Raw genomic sequence first — 17,172 nt, 5'->3', positions numbered from 1 at the left:
TCCATTCCTCTATTGAGGGACATCTGGGTTCTTTCCAACTTCTGGCTATTATAAATAAGGCTGCTATGAACATAGTGGAGCATGTGTCCTTATTACCAGTTGGAAGATCTTCTGGGTATATGCCCAGAAGAGGTATAGCAGGATCCTCCGGTAGTACTATGTCTAATTTTCTGAGGAACCGCCAGACTGATTTCCAGAGTGGTTGAACAAGCTTGCAATCCCACCAGCAATGGAGGAGTGTTCCTATTTCTCCACAACCTCGCCAGCATCTGTTGTCACCTGAATCTTTAATCTTGGCCATTCTGACTGGTGTGAGATGGAATCTCAGGGTTGTTTTGATTTGCATTTCCCTGATGAATGCCTGTTTTCTTATGCCACTTGAATTTACAGTATCTGGGCATACTAAGCGTATTGCAGACATGCACCAAATTAATTAAGGATAAAACGAGGAGAGATTGTTTTATGAATGAAATGAGATAGCCAGAAATAATAAGCTAGGTTTGTACAAACTAAATGGTGTATGTTGCTATGATGAACTAGTTATAGGATACAGCAATTCTGAAAACAAGAAATGTCAAACTCCCACTCCTCCCAATGGTTCTTCTTTAGATAGGTAGCTGTAAAGAGAATGCTTTGCTGTGTCCTACAAAATGCCATCTGTCTTTATAAGGGGCTCATCTTATCCATGTGACTACCAAATGTCTATTCAAGTTAACTATGGAAATTTTACTCATCACAGAGCAAGGTAATAAATGTCCCTAGTCTGGAAACTGCAGGGACAAAATTGATGACTTTTAGACAACTCTAAAATCATGTGCGCTATTCATATATTATCTACAATACTTTGCCTTCTTTAAAGGTGGAATGAAATTAACTGTAGCATTCCTCTGAAAACTTCATTTTGGCAAAATATATTTAGAAAAACCATTCATTTAAAATAAATTTTCAGAATAAGGATTCCCACTCACAGAGGAAAACTGAATATGCAGTTTCAAACAACCATGAATAGCATTTAAAAAAGAAATGACTGCAGTACAATGACATCCAACTTATCATTGAGTCCATCCTGCTCACCCCACAGGCTTAAGAAATCCCCCCAAACTCTGTAAGCAGCAGAGATGGAATTGTAGCCTCATTCTAAGTGACCACAAAATCCATGCAAGTTACATATCAAATAGACCAACCATAAGTGAAATCCAAGAATCCTGACTTTCTGGCTTCATGACAGAGAACTATATTCTCTTCATAGCCCAGCTCCCATCCCAGATGCTGTGTGCTATCCTGATACATATGAGGCAGGAATAAATGAGATTCTCTGACAGTTTCTCACAGGTTTCCTTATAAACCTTAAGATTTCAGACAGTCATAAAACTTCCATCTATGTGTACCTTACAAAACTGCTTTTGGAAAAACATTTTGTACATGAAGTTTTCGCCCGTAATGCATTTTTCCTTCCAGGCTATAAATAGAGTACAGCTTTTAATGAAAATGCTGACACTACCTAAGGAACAATGGTGTGTGACCAAATTCACTGCAGAGGCAAACTGCTTCTCTGAACATCTTTTAAGAAAGTGTTTTTACAGTATATATTTAATTAAGGCATGGATATTAGATTATGCAAAATATTTGCTTCCCCAAAATGCAATTTAAAATAGCCATCAAAATCAATTAGCACATTTACTTCCCATACATTGAGAGGTTCATCCAATCCAGAAACAAATAGCAATAACTTCTTACTTAGGTATTTGAATATACATGGATCAGCAAGTAAAGGTTCTTAAATATTTACATATAGTTTTATTTATGGCCATAAATAAAACTATATGTAAATATTTGAAAACTGTTTTGAGACATGAATATTTCCATATAATCTGAGTTTTTGATTAAATGAATGTGTTGTACTCAGCCTGGGGTGGGGAATTTTATTACATGGCAAGCATGGGATCACATTACGTGCTGCCAATTAGGACCTCCTTGAAGAACTGCAGCAATTAAAGTTCAATTTTAATGTCAAGCATCATTACAAGTTTACTGTGGGCCAGAGTTTATCCAAATATTTAGTACAATTCCACTGAGGCTAAGGGTAGTTGGAGACAGCTTCAAGAAGTTTGGCATTAACTCCCACTCTGTATTGGCAGTAGGAAGCTGCCTGTCGCTAGACCTGGCTTCCTGGAATAGTTTGACTTGTCAGGAATAACTGAGGCTAAATCTAATGAGTCAAGTTGGCACACAATTCAAAGAACAGCACAAAGAGAAGAGAAAGCAGGTCCAAGGAAGTCATATAAGAAGCTCCCATGTTAGTTTTGTCCAGTTGAGTGGTTTAACATTACATAGCTTTAACCCTTTTTAAATTTAAAAGTTAGGTACAACAATATCACAAAGGTATATTCTTTATAAAAGTATGTGATCAGTATGTGCCCTTTCCTCTGCCCTTTTACAATTTCAGCTTTGAATGGGCTTACTCTTTGGAAGATTTGTCATTCATGTCTCTAGCTGGTCTGTGAATAGTCATCAATATGCAAATTGAAAGCTCTCCATGTGTCTGTGGATTTACCCTGGAGACCTAACCCCAGCAAACAGGAAAATAGATAACAGTTAGAAAGTGATACCTGGAGTGTTCTTTTGGTTTTTGTTTGTTTGTATGGTTGGTTGGTTTGTTTTGTTTTGGTTTTGGTGTTTTTTTTGGGGGGGGGGGNGGTTCGAGACAGGGTTTCTCTGTATAGCTCTGGCTGCCCTGGAACTCACTTTGTAGACCAGGCTGGCCTTGAACTCCGAAGTCCACCTGCCTCTGCCTCCTGAGTGCTGGGATTAAAGGCATGCACCACCATGCCTGGCCTCCCCTGGAGTGTTCTTAAGAGAGGTGAACTTTACATTCAGGATAGTGTTCCCATCATCTTATATTATGCTGTGTACTCCAAATCCAAACCTAACATGGGTCTGGAGGCTCTTTCAACAAGGGAGAGTGGAATTCATTCTTCCAAGATACTTCTCTGGAACTTAAATTGACAACACAAATTTAACAATAGTTCTTAATTCAGAAAAGGCTTTCAGTATTATAGAATTTATAAAAAATGACTATCAGGAAAAAAAAATCTTTATCCTGTTTGTAGGTTAACTCCTTTACATTTCCAAACCTTGTATTCTCGGTTGTACCATAGAGTCTTTGGGATGTATTGAAAATAGACTAATTCACCATATTTCATTACTCAGGTCTCTTTGAGAACCAGTAGAACTTAAACTATAGTCACCTTGAGATATCTTCATCACTGGTAATAATATCCTAATTTAAAAAAAAAACAAAACTGCAGTGTGTATTTACCAAAAGCTAAGTTAGATTCATTCATATGTTATCTCCAATTTTGAAATAAAATTCTGGAAATTGAAGTATGTGTTAATTTCTATGCTAACTTGATAAAGAAGAAAGGGAAGTAAAGAGAGAGAGATACATTTGCTCCAAGTCATAAAGCTAGTAAAAGATTTCAACAATCTTATTTGAGTCCAAATCTCATTCCCTTATATCAACCTGCTCTCCTTTAGTAGTGGGTAAATGGTTCAGTTGAGTAAATAGTAAGCTCCATTTCAAATCCTTGGTAATGCCAACACATAATAGTATGCTGCTAATAGTAAGTGATGGTATCAACCAAAGCTAACATTGCATGCACCATCGGGATCCCTATTCTAATACCATCTGTCTGTCCTCCAAGACCACTGCTGGGCTAAAAGCATAAATTCAACTGAGCTCTTCAGGATGGATTGAGAAGAATTCACTTCCCTCAGAGTTTGTCTATGTTTGAACCACACTTCCAGTTTGTCAGAACTAACCGAAGAGTTTATAAGCTTTATGCTTCCTGCAAATGGAATGTACAGTTAGATAGAGCAGTTTTTCTTAAACCTGAATAATGGTACCAGTGACTGCACTTAGAAAACACAACAGTAATTCTGATACCTTATTTGGAGAGTTTTATGTATAATTTTAGCTTTGCCTGTGTTGACTTGTAATCAATATTTGTGACTATTCGGTATAAGGAAGTAGCATATCAATCTATACTACTGAAGAGTTGAAGAGCTTGGTCTTGATTTTAGTGTCTTATTCCTTTCTCACTTCTAGCTTCCATTTTTATACCTGCTAATGCAACAGGTTTTACTGATGGCCTCCTATGAATTTTTGTGCATTTTCTTTATTAATCTGTATCACATAACTAGCTAGGTAAATAATGGCTATGACTATTAAAGACATGAATAAATATGGTTGGAAATAAGGTATTAATGAATCATAATGATCCAATACATGTGCCTAAAAAACTAAGCAGAAAACACAGTAAACACAATCATCACTAAAAAAAAAAAAAAAAAAAAAAACAAGTGTTGTAGTAAAGATAAGAGTTTTTGATTTAAAAAGATTATATTGAAATCACATTTCGCTCATTATATGTTTATGATTGGAACAAACAGATAATGTGTGAGCATTAAAAATTTTATGATGTTGACATCAACATTATATTGGTTACTTCTAAAAGATTCTTAGCTTATATCATATAGAAGGATAGACATCAACTTAGGAAAGAATGAAGTCCACAAAGATATTTATACTTAACATTTAAAAAATCAAAAGAGTCACAAGTTAAACCAGTGAGGAATGAATAGTTTTTTTTTTCACCAAGAAAAGCTATGAACTTAGATATCTGCACATACCACACATAAAAATGAGCTCCAAATTGAATGGAGATAACAATGTAAGAGCTAAAACTGTAAAATGCTGAGAAGAAAATATCAGAGAAAATTTCTGTGACCTTGAGTTACACATAGGTTCATTAAAATGGTGTATTCAGAAGGTTATATTAGGATTCATTTTAAAAGTCATAGTCCAGGTATCAGTGCCAATACATGGTTAAAGAATGAAGAGACTTGAACAGAAAGTATTACAGTTATAAACCTGTTAGACATTGAGCAGGACATAGGAGGACTTTCATATTTCAATAATTTAAAATAATTAGATATAGAGAAAGGATTTTCTATATCTAATTATAGAAATTTCCTGAGATAATTCTCTTTGATAGATGTTTTTACAACTAGAATGAAAAAAAAATTTTTTTTGAGACAGGGTTTCTCTGCGTATCCCTGGTTGTCCAGGAATTCACTCTGTAGACCAGGCTGGCCTCGAACTCAGAAATTCGCCTGCCTCTGCTTCCCAAGTACTGGGATTAAAGGCGTACGCCTCAATGCCCGGCATGCAAAAATCTTTTCAGACTATTGTGTCTTCAATAAAATTGTAAGAAATAACAAGAATTGATAAGAATGTATAGAAAACAACACACTCATATATTGTTCCTGAGAATATAAAATTATATAACTGCTTTTAAAAACAGCTTGAAAATTCTTTATAATACTATACATAAAGTCACCATATGACCCAGGAATAATAATTTTGCAAATTCCCAATAAAACAGAAAGCAAATAACCACATAAAAACTCACATAAGGATATTCATGTCATTACTCATGATATTCAAAGATGCAAACATTTCTTGTGTCTGTTGACTATAAATGGATCAAAAGAAGTATTATAACTGATTAGTTACACAGCAGATAACAGACAATTATCCACCAAACGAGAAATAAAAGATAGATACATGTAATGATATAAGGATCCTGAAAATATACCAAAGTTAAAGCAACCAGTTACAAAAGGCTGCATATTATACAAATCTATCTTTAGGAATGGTCTTGAATACGCAATTCTGGGAGGTGGGAAATAGATCCTTATTTCTGGGAGAAGAGAGACATTGGCCACAGAGTACCTACTAAGGGAGGTAGAGTTTCTCTAAGGATCATGAACATATTCTAAAATTTATTGAGGTGAAACTTGTACAATTCTATGAATGAACTAAAGAATATCAGTTAATTTTGCTTTTTACATGGATAAACCATGTGCTCTATAGTAATATGAAGAAAGTAAAGAATATTAATAGATAATAAGAGGGACATAAAGTATCCTAAACACTGTAACAGCTATACTGTAGGCTCAGATAAACTGAGAAGTTACTCATGAAAACTCACAGAAAATATATTTTTAACAGTCACATTTTTTGAATTTTATCAAGAATATGTAGGATGGCAAAAGGAACCATTTGGAAAAGACAGGTGATAGTGAGGTCCAAATATAAGTCAAATTGTGTAAAAGAGAATTAGAATTAAAATATTTAAGTGAGCATACAGAAGAAAGAAAGCTCAGAACACTGAGCTTCAACTTTGTTGAGCTCAGTTTTACAGTGAGCCGGCCTTTCCTCATGATTGGCGACCACTCTACCTCTTAGCTTCAGATTCTGACATCTCTGAATTTGCTTACTTCCCTATAGGCTTTTATGCCTCCTGTTCTCCTTGCTAGTTTTTATATGTGTTAGCTGAGAATGTCTTTGCATCACCCACCTGGACCACTGCCCCTCTCCATGAATGCCATGGGGCTTCTTTTCTGGGTATGTTTCAAAGCTCAGTGTAACAGAAACATTTTATGTGAGTACATCAGGTCTCAGTAGCCTTTTGATCCCAGAGAGAAAACTAATATAAATCTAAAGTGCAATGGCTGGTAAAGAAAGAAAGTAGAATGCCTATGCATCTATCCTATGTTCTGCATAGTTTCTTCATGTCCAGCCTGTGAGTACAGCAAAACTGACACCATAGCTATCCACAGAGCTCCCATTTATTAAAGTGCATTGGACCTTTTCCTGAGATAATTCTCTTTGAGAGTCTCTTCCAAACCCATGACTGCTGCCCATATGACCAGATACACATGAGTCCCAGTGCTCACCAATTTAAGGTCCTCTGTACTGCAATTTTCTGTAATTTTCCTAAAACTATGATCATCTGATAATGGTCTAACTTTTCACTCCATAAAGAGGCTGTTTATAGTATCAAAACTATGCCCTAAAAAATAAAAATTGTGCCCAGTTGTTGGAAAGGCAATATTCATCAAAGCCATTATGAGTCTAATTTCCCAGCAGAAGAGTTAGCCAGTCGTTCTGTCCTCATGGGCACTCTGAAAACTCCCAGAGAGCAGACACAATGTGATTTTCTGATGGCCATGTGTTTCTGAGAGCCTCAGGCTGGGTCTGTGAGCTTTATGCAAAGTTAAGTGACATCAATTGCACTGGAAATGAAAAGAAACATTGGACAAGGAAAATTTATAGCTTTTGTTGTTACACAATGAGGTACCAAATATATGTATTATTGGCACGTATTGTTTTCTGTCATCTATTGAGAAATCCAAGGATCTGTTATAACTCATAACATGCTAAATAAGAGAATAACCAAAATTTCATATACTGGGAGTACAATATTCTAATTTTCAAATACATGATTTTTAAAAATTATATAACAGACTTACTGTGAAAACATGAATAATATACCACAATATATAGATGTGGCAGTATCTTTGATAAGCTCCCCAGTAGCAGAGAACTTATTTTCAATCTATTTTTTAAAAATTCTTCCCTTAACATTACTTTCCAAGTTCCAGTAAATGACAGAAATGTGTAGATGTTATTTTTTTTTAGTCAGGTTACTACTGAGTACCTCTTACTTTTAGTTATTCTTGATTAGTTACTCTTGATTAGTCCAATCACATATTACATCCATGTAATGTCTAAGTAATGTCTAAGTAAAGTCAAATAACCAAAGTTTGACTGAGGGAATTCCTCAATAAATTGAAGTACATGTACAGGCTATAGCCATAACAAGCAGTCTATAGAAATGCCTTAAAATGCCACCCAACTTCCCTGAAGTTGGTTAAGTTCAATGTTCTTGAATGTCACATGCCAAGAGCTAATTTTTAGTGAAGTTCATCTTTTAGATATTGACCTGTCTTCACCTAGGCCCCAGAATGCATGGACATTTTCTCAACTGCTTAAAAGTAGTAGAGAGTCATAACCATTGAGATCTTACTCGTGACAATACAAAGTAACAGGGTATCCCACCAGTTAAACTACGGGGTAAGAAAGAGTTTAGCTCTAGTGCCCACTGGGACCATATATGTACTCCCACATGAGAGATAAATTGCCATGCTCCTCTCTAGCAAACATTGTAATTATTCTAGTAGTATAATTGAAACTGTTGCAAATACACATATGTAGATTCACACAATTCCACATAAAGTAAGAGGAAATTAGGAAAGTGGATAACACTTGAAATGTAAATAAAGAAATTATCTAATAAAAATAAAAAGTAAATAAAATTCAATTATAATCACTGCAGAATAGGAAACCCCCCCCAAAAAAAAATCACTAGGACAATGGATAATGAATGTAGTAGAGAATCAACTGCACCCAAAGAAATATATAAAAATAATAGAGTCTATTCATTTATTATGTAAGAATGTATTAATTTATTTATAACCTGTTTCATTCTCAGAGGATTTGAGACAGTTAAGACATCTTCTTAAAAACATGAAGTTATGAATTTCACTTTTTCCTCAGAGATAACAAAATGAAAATTAATGCCAAAACTGTTTTACCTACTTGCAGATTTTGTTATATAACTGTGTGAGCTTATGACATAGTTAGATCCATATTTTTCACTATCATAAAATATATCATTATCAAGTTCATCTTTTGTGATTTTTTTTATACATCTAACTTTTGCAAAGAATTAGATCTCTGAAATTAATAGACTTATAAAATTTTACATCTTAGCTTTCTGGAAATGTCTGTCTGAGACTTAAAGCACGAACTTATGTGAATGGGATTGCAGACTTAATAAGTATTGCTGATGACATTTTTCTTTTGAAAGTAAATAAAAAACAGTCAAACCCCTAATAAATAAATACAACCAATAATTTGAGGGAAAAGATTTGAATAGAAACTTATGGCTATCTATTAATCATTAGAACCTTTTCATAGTCAGATTACTGAAGATGTAAGAACTTAGAATGGCCAGTTCCAAGAGTCTCAGCAACTAAGGATAACAAAGCACTTCTTGAAGTGTTCATTCATGTCAGTCAGTAGCAATACCCTCCTGTCTTGTATAACCTGAAGACAAATGGTAGATTCTTAGAAGCAAGACTCCATCTATCTCTGCTGGTACTAGCATCTCAGAAGGAAGAATCCACCTATATCTCTTGGTACTGGTATCTCAGAAGCAAGAATCCATCTATCTCCACTGGTATTAGTAACTGCTGGTATTAGTATCCTTAGGATAAATAATAGATTCTCAAAAGCAAAAATCCATCTATCTCTGCTGGTTTTAGTATATGCCAGGGAAATGAGTAGAACAGGCTCAAACACTCCAATAATGGCCATTGGAAGGCTACCTCTGTGGTTGGGGGAGTTACCTGCAGAGAAACAAATCATTATACACTGCATTGGTATTCCAGAGGTGCCTTCCTCACTAGGGAATATGATTACCTGTAAATAATGACAGGGAAAATTCATCAAGCCAGCATGTCTCAATCTCAAAGCAGAAACCACATTTAGTTTCTAAGGTTTCTGTGTGGACACAGATAGGAACTAGATTTTAGAGTCAACAAGACTGGCTCATGATCTACAGAAAGCATCTTAAAATGTGGTCATCTACTTATTTCTTAAGTTCCTACAATAGGAAGACCTAATCTGGAATCCTCTGGCTCCTAAGAGCATGAATGAAGAAGAAAAACTATTTTCAGTAGCCCCAATGACCATATTCTAACAATATGTTGCAGGGTTCCTTTACTGTGGATTACAGATTTAAAAAAAAAATCTTTTTTTTTCTCCTTGAACTTTTTTTTATTAGATATTTTCTTCATTTACATTTCAAATACTATCCCAAAAGTCCCCTCTACCCTCCCCCTGTTGGTGTAACACACCGGTGTATCTGATAGAGCAAGGATACTACTTTATTAAAGAATATAAGAAAATGGACACAACTTAGTTCATGATTATATCACCATAAACTTGCATACTAATTACTAATTTTTTTCTAGTCCAAAGATAAATTTCTCAAAGCACATATTTTGTATGACGAACCTTGTGAGAGGAAATTGACAAAAGGTCCCATCTTATGTCAAATACTTCTGATTTCAATAACAATCCAAGTGTAAAACACCAATAGCCCAGTAGAGAAGTCATCTGTAAGTTATGTTGATTCCAGAATGATAACTCAACCCAAAGTTGCCAGATAGCAGGACTATTCCTCTTTGTAAAGAAATATTTGAGTGAATAAAAAAAAGCTTACAAAAGCCCACATTCTAATACAGCACTTACTAAAGATACCAGCTAACAGCACACTAAAGATTCAGATCAGGGCCCTTCTGTAAAAATGGACTTACTTAGGAATTTGTACATTAGGACCCTGAAAAGCATGCAGTCTCCTTGAATAAACAGACATATGAATCAGTAACTGTAAGATAATGTCATTGAGGACACAATAAAAGGGGTGACTGATGAAGAACTAAAAGTATTAAAACTCATCTTCTCCCTGGCAGCAGCAGAGTCCCTATGCACACACTCCCCTCCAGCCATCTGCTCACAAAATTGCGACATTTTTATTTTTTCAGCCTCTGGCAAGTCTAGCCTGCTTCTGCACAGCAGGAATCCCTCCAAATTTTAGCTTTATCATCTCCTTGACTAAAGGTGATCCCATCTTCCCTTCTTCCCTCATACTAACAAAGACAAGGAAACATGATCTGAAGGAAATGTAACCTCCCCTAACTGTACTTTCCAATACCACAGAAGGCCCGTCAGGGCAGTCAAGAGGCCTGTTTGCACAGCTTGTTCTTCAACAATAGATGCAAGTTTTTAGTTGACTCCGAACATCACTTCTAGATCTCCTACAGAGAGGGTTAAATGAGAGCAATGCTGCAAAGTGGCTTTCTGATTTCTTGTCCACATCACACACATTATTTCATGCCTGGCAGTGTGTCAGCTATAGCAAAGGTAATTCCCAGAGGTGCCACTGTCATCTCTATCAGGCAATGCATGGGTAAGAGAGTATCATACAAATCAGTCTCTTTCTTTCATTTACTTCGCTGCACAATGTAATAGAGCAAGCACAGGAAAAGAGAGTTAGGGTATCTGGCATCTTTGCCAGCTCCACTACTGATGTGCTATTCTTACTCCCTGTGTGGTTAAGTCTTCTATCTGCAACCCGAGGATAATAACATAGTACCTGCTTAGTTCACAGGCACTTGAATAATTCTCAGATAGTAGAGTCCACACAAATGCAGAGTCTATTATTACTCCAGGAAGACTTGGAAATTGCAAGTCCATTTACTCATCACGATTAAGCAGTCAACAAAACAATGATAAAATAAAAGCATCGTCTCCAATACATCTCAAGATCAAATAGTGCTGAATATGCAGCTCTTTGGAAAAACACATGTGCAAACATATTCATTTTAATGACCATGCAAACCTAACTCATCAATACCTCACTTAGAGAGGTACTTTGCAAGTTTCCTGACTCAAAATAAATAGATTCCCTAATCGTGGTGACTTTATAAGATTCTGCTGTCTGAGAAGGCATTTTTTTTTCTTATTGAAATGTTTTCTCTACTCTAAAGTTTTAGACCACATTCTAGCTCATTCCAGAAAGTTATTCTAGAATAAAACAACATCTCTTGTTTATTGTAATCAGTCTTGAAGTAACTTACTGTACAGTGGTGGACAGGCATCCAGGTGGGGGCTTCCACTGAACAGTTCTGGGCTGGGCATTTGCCGTGATTTTGCTAGAAATAAGTAAAAACTGGATTATTTTGCATATACTACATAAATAGACACTTATTATTAGGTAGCACATTTATAATCATTAAGCTGATTACCATAATTAGAAGCATTGAAGAAACTTCTGAGGCTGATTTTTAGTGCAGTCTTACAGAAAACGACATCTACATTTCTATTCTTATTAAGACATAGGGAAATATCCTGTGTTTTGCTTCATTACTTTGGGGACTAGGAATTTAGCCCCATGCTTACTTAGCAGTTGCCCGTCTAGACCCCAACAGGAACCATAAGAACACTCTGGTACTCCTGACGCAGGACTATTCTGCTCCTTTCAAGTCAACATCAACAGGCTCTGTGCCCCCTTATCTTGGGAGAGGAGGCAGAGAAAGAAGCACCTGTAACCCTTCCTGAACAGAAGCTAGCAGAGGGATTCTCTCCAGGGTGTTTCATAGAACTCAAGAATTTAGGGGTGAACAGTTTATATTATAGAGGCCTTCCTTGCCTCATTAGAGGTAGAACTTCGGCAAAATGACACAATTTGCTCAAAGAACCAGCAGTCTGACATTTTAAAACATTTCTAAGACTCTTCTTCCTGTTTAAGTAATTTATCTCTAATTAACATTTTCATACTGTAATCCTGTAAACTGTCATTGTAATTGCCCTCTTAGGAAGAAATCAAGTGGCCCTTTAACTGACAGTACTATGTCATGCTGCAATCATGTTTAATCCCAAGGGGAGTGGGGTTCTAATAGGACATCTTATATTTCTCTCCTTGTATACTTGATGTGAGGATATAGACAGGCTGTAATGTTAATAAATGTTATAAAAACCACAGATATGACTTATTAAGTCATTTAATTTTCATGGGTTGGTTTGGACCTATTAGATAATTATTAGTAACCACAATGAATAAAATTTATGTCAATAGAAATTATGATGTGATTATGCAGGGTAGATATCAGAGTCTGAAAGAAGCTTATCAACTTACCAAAGCCTCACCCTGCTAGGAAAGAGGATACTAAGAGTCTGGCTGATTGCTGGCCATGTATGCTCCTCCTTCTACATGAATCTGCTTCTGCTCTTTTTATATGCTATCTGTTCCATTAGGCTAACGGAATGTTATCATACAGTCTGATTTGATCTTAGCAAACACCCTGACATTTCTGATTTAGCTGAATGAAAAGCTGCATTACTGATTTTTATGCTCTTATAATGCAAATATTTGAGCATGTATGTTTCAGTAAATTTTTTAAAATTTCCAAGCAATCTTTATTGAGGTTATTTACTTTCAAGGCAGCAGTAAACTCTGAAATTTTGTATGAGTGATTTTGGATAAAGTCACTGTAAAAGTGAATTCATATCATCAATCTCTATGTTCAGGTATGCTCAGTTTTCTTGTTTAAATCAAAACGTAATGTGTAGAGCTATCATGGCCCACAAGGCACACTGTTCAATTTTCGGATGACCACAGTTTTATTCTAAGCTAGGCCATGTGCTTATTGTCATTAGTTGTTCTTGGTAGTCAAGTGTGTAAAACAAGGTTATTACCATGACTAATTAGCTGGAACATTATCAGTGATGAATACTAATTCATTTCACATAACTATGCCATACAAAGATAGATACTAAAAAACAAATTCCACTTTTGATATACGCTAGATAAATAAATAATAAATAAGTGTGGGGATGGTTAAGGTTTTGAAATAAGTGTATTACTCTGATGGTTTGTATATGCTTGGCCTATGGAGTGGCACTATTTGGAGGTGTGGCCTTGTTGGAGTGGGTGTGTCACTGTGGGCATGGGCTTTAAGACCCTACTCCTAGCTGCCTGCCAGTCAGTCTTCCACTAGCAGCCTTCAGATGAAGATGTAGAACTCTCAGCTCCTCCTGTGCCATGCCTGCCTGGATGCTGCCATGTTCCCACCTTAATGACACTGGACTGAACCTCTGAACCTGTAAGCCAACTCCAGTTAAATGTTGTGCTTTATAAGACTTGCCTTGGTCATGGTGTCTGTTCACAGCAGTAAAACCCTAACTAAGACAATACTAAAATATTATTTATTGAGCTAGCAAGGAGATCAGCCTTCATGTGGGTCCTACAACAACTGGAGCGGAGGAGTCTCTGCCTAAAACTCTAGCCTGACTGTGGTACCCTTTCCACAGCAGAGCTGCTTTGTCTGTCCTCAGTGGGAGAGCATTCACCTAATCCTGTAGAGACTTGATATGGGGGGAGGGTACCCTCAAGGGGAGGTCTACATTCTAAGAGGAGAAGGGAAGAAGAGTGGAGGCAGAGACTTTGTGAGGGGGTGGAACAGCAGGGGGGAGCACTTGGGAAGGAGGGAAGGAAGGAAGGAAGGAAGGAAGGAAGGAAGGAAGGAAGGAAGGAAGGAAGGGAAGAAAGAATTGATTCAAGGGTTAAAGCAATTGCTGTACAAGTTGGACGATCTGTACTTGGTTTTGTTTTATTTTTCTGGGTTTTTTTTGTTTGTGTGTGTGTGTGTGTGTGTGTGTGTCTTTTGTTTTTTTAAAGAGGTTTTATTGATTCTTTGAAAATTAATAAAATACAATGAGTTTCGATCATATGTACTGTTCTCACATCTAACTCCTTTGAGATTTACCTCTATCTCCGTATCCACCCAACTGCATGTTCTCTTTGATTTTGAGTTGGGGCGGGGGGATAGCAATTTGGATTTTAAACCCATCAAGTCCAATTGTTGTTGCCAAAATACTCTTAGTATCTCTGGCCAATCACTGGAATGTGGTCAGCCTATCACCTTTATTGAAAGCTATTTGTGAGCCGGGCATGGTGGCGCACGCCTTTAATCCCAGCACTCGGGAGGCAGAGGCAGGCGGATTTCTGAGTTCGAGGCCAACCTGGTCTACAAAGTGAGTTCCAGGACAGCCAGGGCTGTACAGAGAAGATTTTTCTGCCAGAAGCTATCATGTAGAACAGGGTTGGGACATTGTCTACAGCTCTCCCTGATCCATATGGGTATTTTGTTTGGCTAAAGCTTGCACAGGTGCTGTTCATGCTGTCAAAATTCCTGACTACATATATACAACTTCTTTGCTGTGTCCAAAGGATGTTTCTGCCTTCTAGTTCTCTACCAACTCTTAAACCTGAACCTTTCCTCTGAGACAATTCTCAGACCTTGGAGAGAAGGGTATGGTAGCTCATCTTTTATATACTTATTGTATGTCTTTGTGAAGTATATAGCAAAAAAAAAAAGGAAAATCCAGGAAATACATGAGTTATGTGAGCAATATAATTACTCAAAAATATGATAGGTAGAATTGGTTAATTATCTTTTTCCAAACCCCATTCATCCAATAGTGTAATAAATTTCTTCTACCAAGGGGTGCACACTCTACTGAGAGCCCCTATCATTCTAGTCTAGTATAGGGTTATCTACAAGTACCATTGAATGCCAATAATACATTATTCACTTATGTTAGAGTAATGAAAAAAAGAAAAGAAAAGAAAAGAAAAGAAGAAAAGAAAAGAAAAGAAAAGAAAAGAGAAAAGAAAAGAAAAGAAAAGAAAAGAAAAGAAAAGAAAAGAAAAGAAAAGAAAAGAACTACTGAAGAGCCGATAGTCTAATAGGGCCTTCTACTTCAGTGTGGATGTTGGAAATCCAGCCCCATATTGTATCTGTCACTTCACTGGACCCTCAGAGATAACAGATAGAACACCAGTTAAAGGAACTGCCACCAGAAATGAAGATGGAATGGAATTTTAAAAATTTTCTCTTCATGTTTGAAAAGTTTTCATCTCATTTGTACACTTAGTATGCACAGTTGGCATGCCATATTATCAGGTGGATCCTACTTTTCATATCTCTAGCCCTTAAAATCAATATGAGCAAATGGCAGAAGAACACCCTCTGACTAGCTTACCGGGTAAGCAAAAAAATAGTTTGGCAAGATTTTCTTAGAGCCCGACTAGCTTACAAACAAAGATCGGAGGTCAAAGTTAATAACAAAGTAGCATACAAATGAACTTGCCTCTTCCTTTCCATTCACCAACCTACAGGTTGAAACCTGTAAATTGAGTTCCAGGGATCAGCAATACTGACCTTGAATATGTCTTTGGGAGAAAACTACCAGAAAGTTTTGTTCTTTTATAGTACAATAGAAAGATGTAGGTTAAAGTATCTAAGTCTCTTGCTCCTTGACTGTACTTTTCTGATTTCAACATCTATCATATACCTTTCTACTATGTACTATACTAGTCTAGCATTCCTTCTAATGTAACAAAAGCTGACAGATTTTTTTCAGAAAAGATAGACATATTTTGTAAAAGACAATCTGCACATTATAAAGCCCAATGTATACCAAATATGTGTCTAAATAACAATTTTCCACTAATTATAAGGATAAAATAGATTGAGAAGTCAATGTATATTTATTTATAGATATTTACACAAAGTCTTCACAGTTACAAACTCTTCTCAGAATATTTGAAAATATTGCTTTTATATATTTAAATATCAGTACAACAATGTGTTAACATATAAGTATAAAGTAGGCATAGATCCTCATAAAATGTGTTATTTATTTAAGAAAAATATACAAAGAAATTTTGAAAATATTTTTATCCAAAATAATCTTTATATTCTATAACTACAGGTAACTTCAAAGAAAGATTTTGTAGAGAGAAAATCATGTTACCAGGATCAAAATAATAATATTTATATATTAATTCCATACATTAATATACTGTATTATATTAAATACAACATAAATTGATATACTAATATACTGTATTATAATATTTATAATTTTAAAATATATACAGGATGGAACACATGAGAAGTCCATCCTATAAGCCTAAGATAAAATTTAAATGAGATTCCAAAAGAGACAATAACCAACACACACAACTTTCAGGGATATGACAAAGTGTCACCCTTTTTGTGATGATCATCTATAGGGATGGTTAAAAAGTTAGCAAAGGGAGACAGAAATCCCTTATGGAAGGAGTTGGGTTTTCTCTCCTAGTGAAGGGGCAACAGTTGGTCCTCAAAGAGTAACTAAGTACAACCATCTTAGGTTTAGGTCAGTATCAACCATGGTAGGTTTAGTTCAGTATGGTGGGTCTGACTCCCACTCTAGAAGTATGAAGGCAAATTGGTATTGAATTAGAAGGTGCCCCACAAATTCACTGCTCATTAAGGCAGACAATTGAATCCATTTTGGAGGCTAAAATAATACCTTGTAGACAGATTGCTACAAAATATCCAGCTAAATGAAATGTATCAATCATATTGTAGTCAAAGAAACTCAGAAGCAGAAAGTTTCTGAAGACAACACACTTGCCTAACAGGGAAACAGGAGTCAGTTGCCTGGGAAAAGCAAATCAGCTCTACCCTTTCTCTCTCTCTCTCTCTCTTTCTCTTTCTCTTTCTCTTTCTCTTTCTCTTTCTCTTTCTCTTTCTCTTTCTCTTTCTCTTTCTCTTTCTCTTTCTCTTTCTCTTTCTCTTTCT

The 17,172-nt window shown here is 36.0% G+C and overlaps 1 protein-coding gene across 9 annotated transcripts in view; it reads right to left on the bottom strand.

Moving 5' to 3' along the window:
• Dlg2 (discs large MAGUK scaffold protein 2) overlaps positions 1 to 17,172 on the bottom strand; it is a 1,883,913-nt gene that overhangs the window by 1,473,575 nt on the left and 393,166 nt on the right. For all 9 annotated transcript variants that reach the window (XM_029535332.1, XM_029535281.1, XM_029535286.1 and 6 more), the window contains one exon: positions 11,617 to 11,691. In XM_029535332.1, coding sequence (XP_029391192.1) covers positions 11,617 to 11,691 — 75 coding nt within the window. The remainder of the gene's footprint in view (positions 1 to 11,616; positions 11,692 to 17,172) is intronic.

The sequence above is a fragment of the Mus pahari genome, chromosome 1, assembly GCF_900095145.1.
Source record: "Mus pahari chromosome 1, PAHARI_EIJ_v1.1, whole genome shotgun sequence".
Classification (NCBI taxonomy): Eukaryota; Metazoa; Chordata; class Mammalia; order Rodentia; family Muridae; genus Mus; species Mus pahari.
The sequence above is the reverse complement of the archived record's forward strand: the minus strand, read 5'-3'. Positions and strand labels throughout refer to the sequence as shown.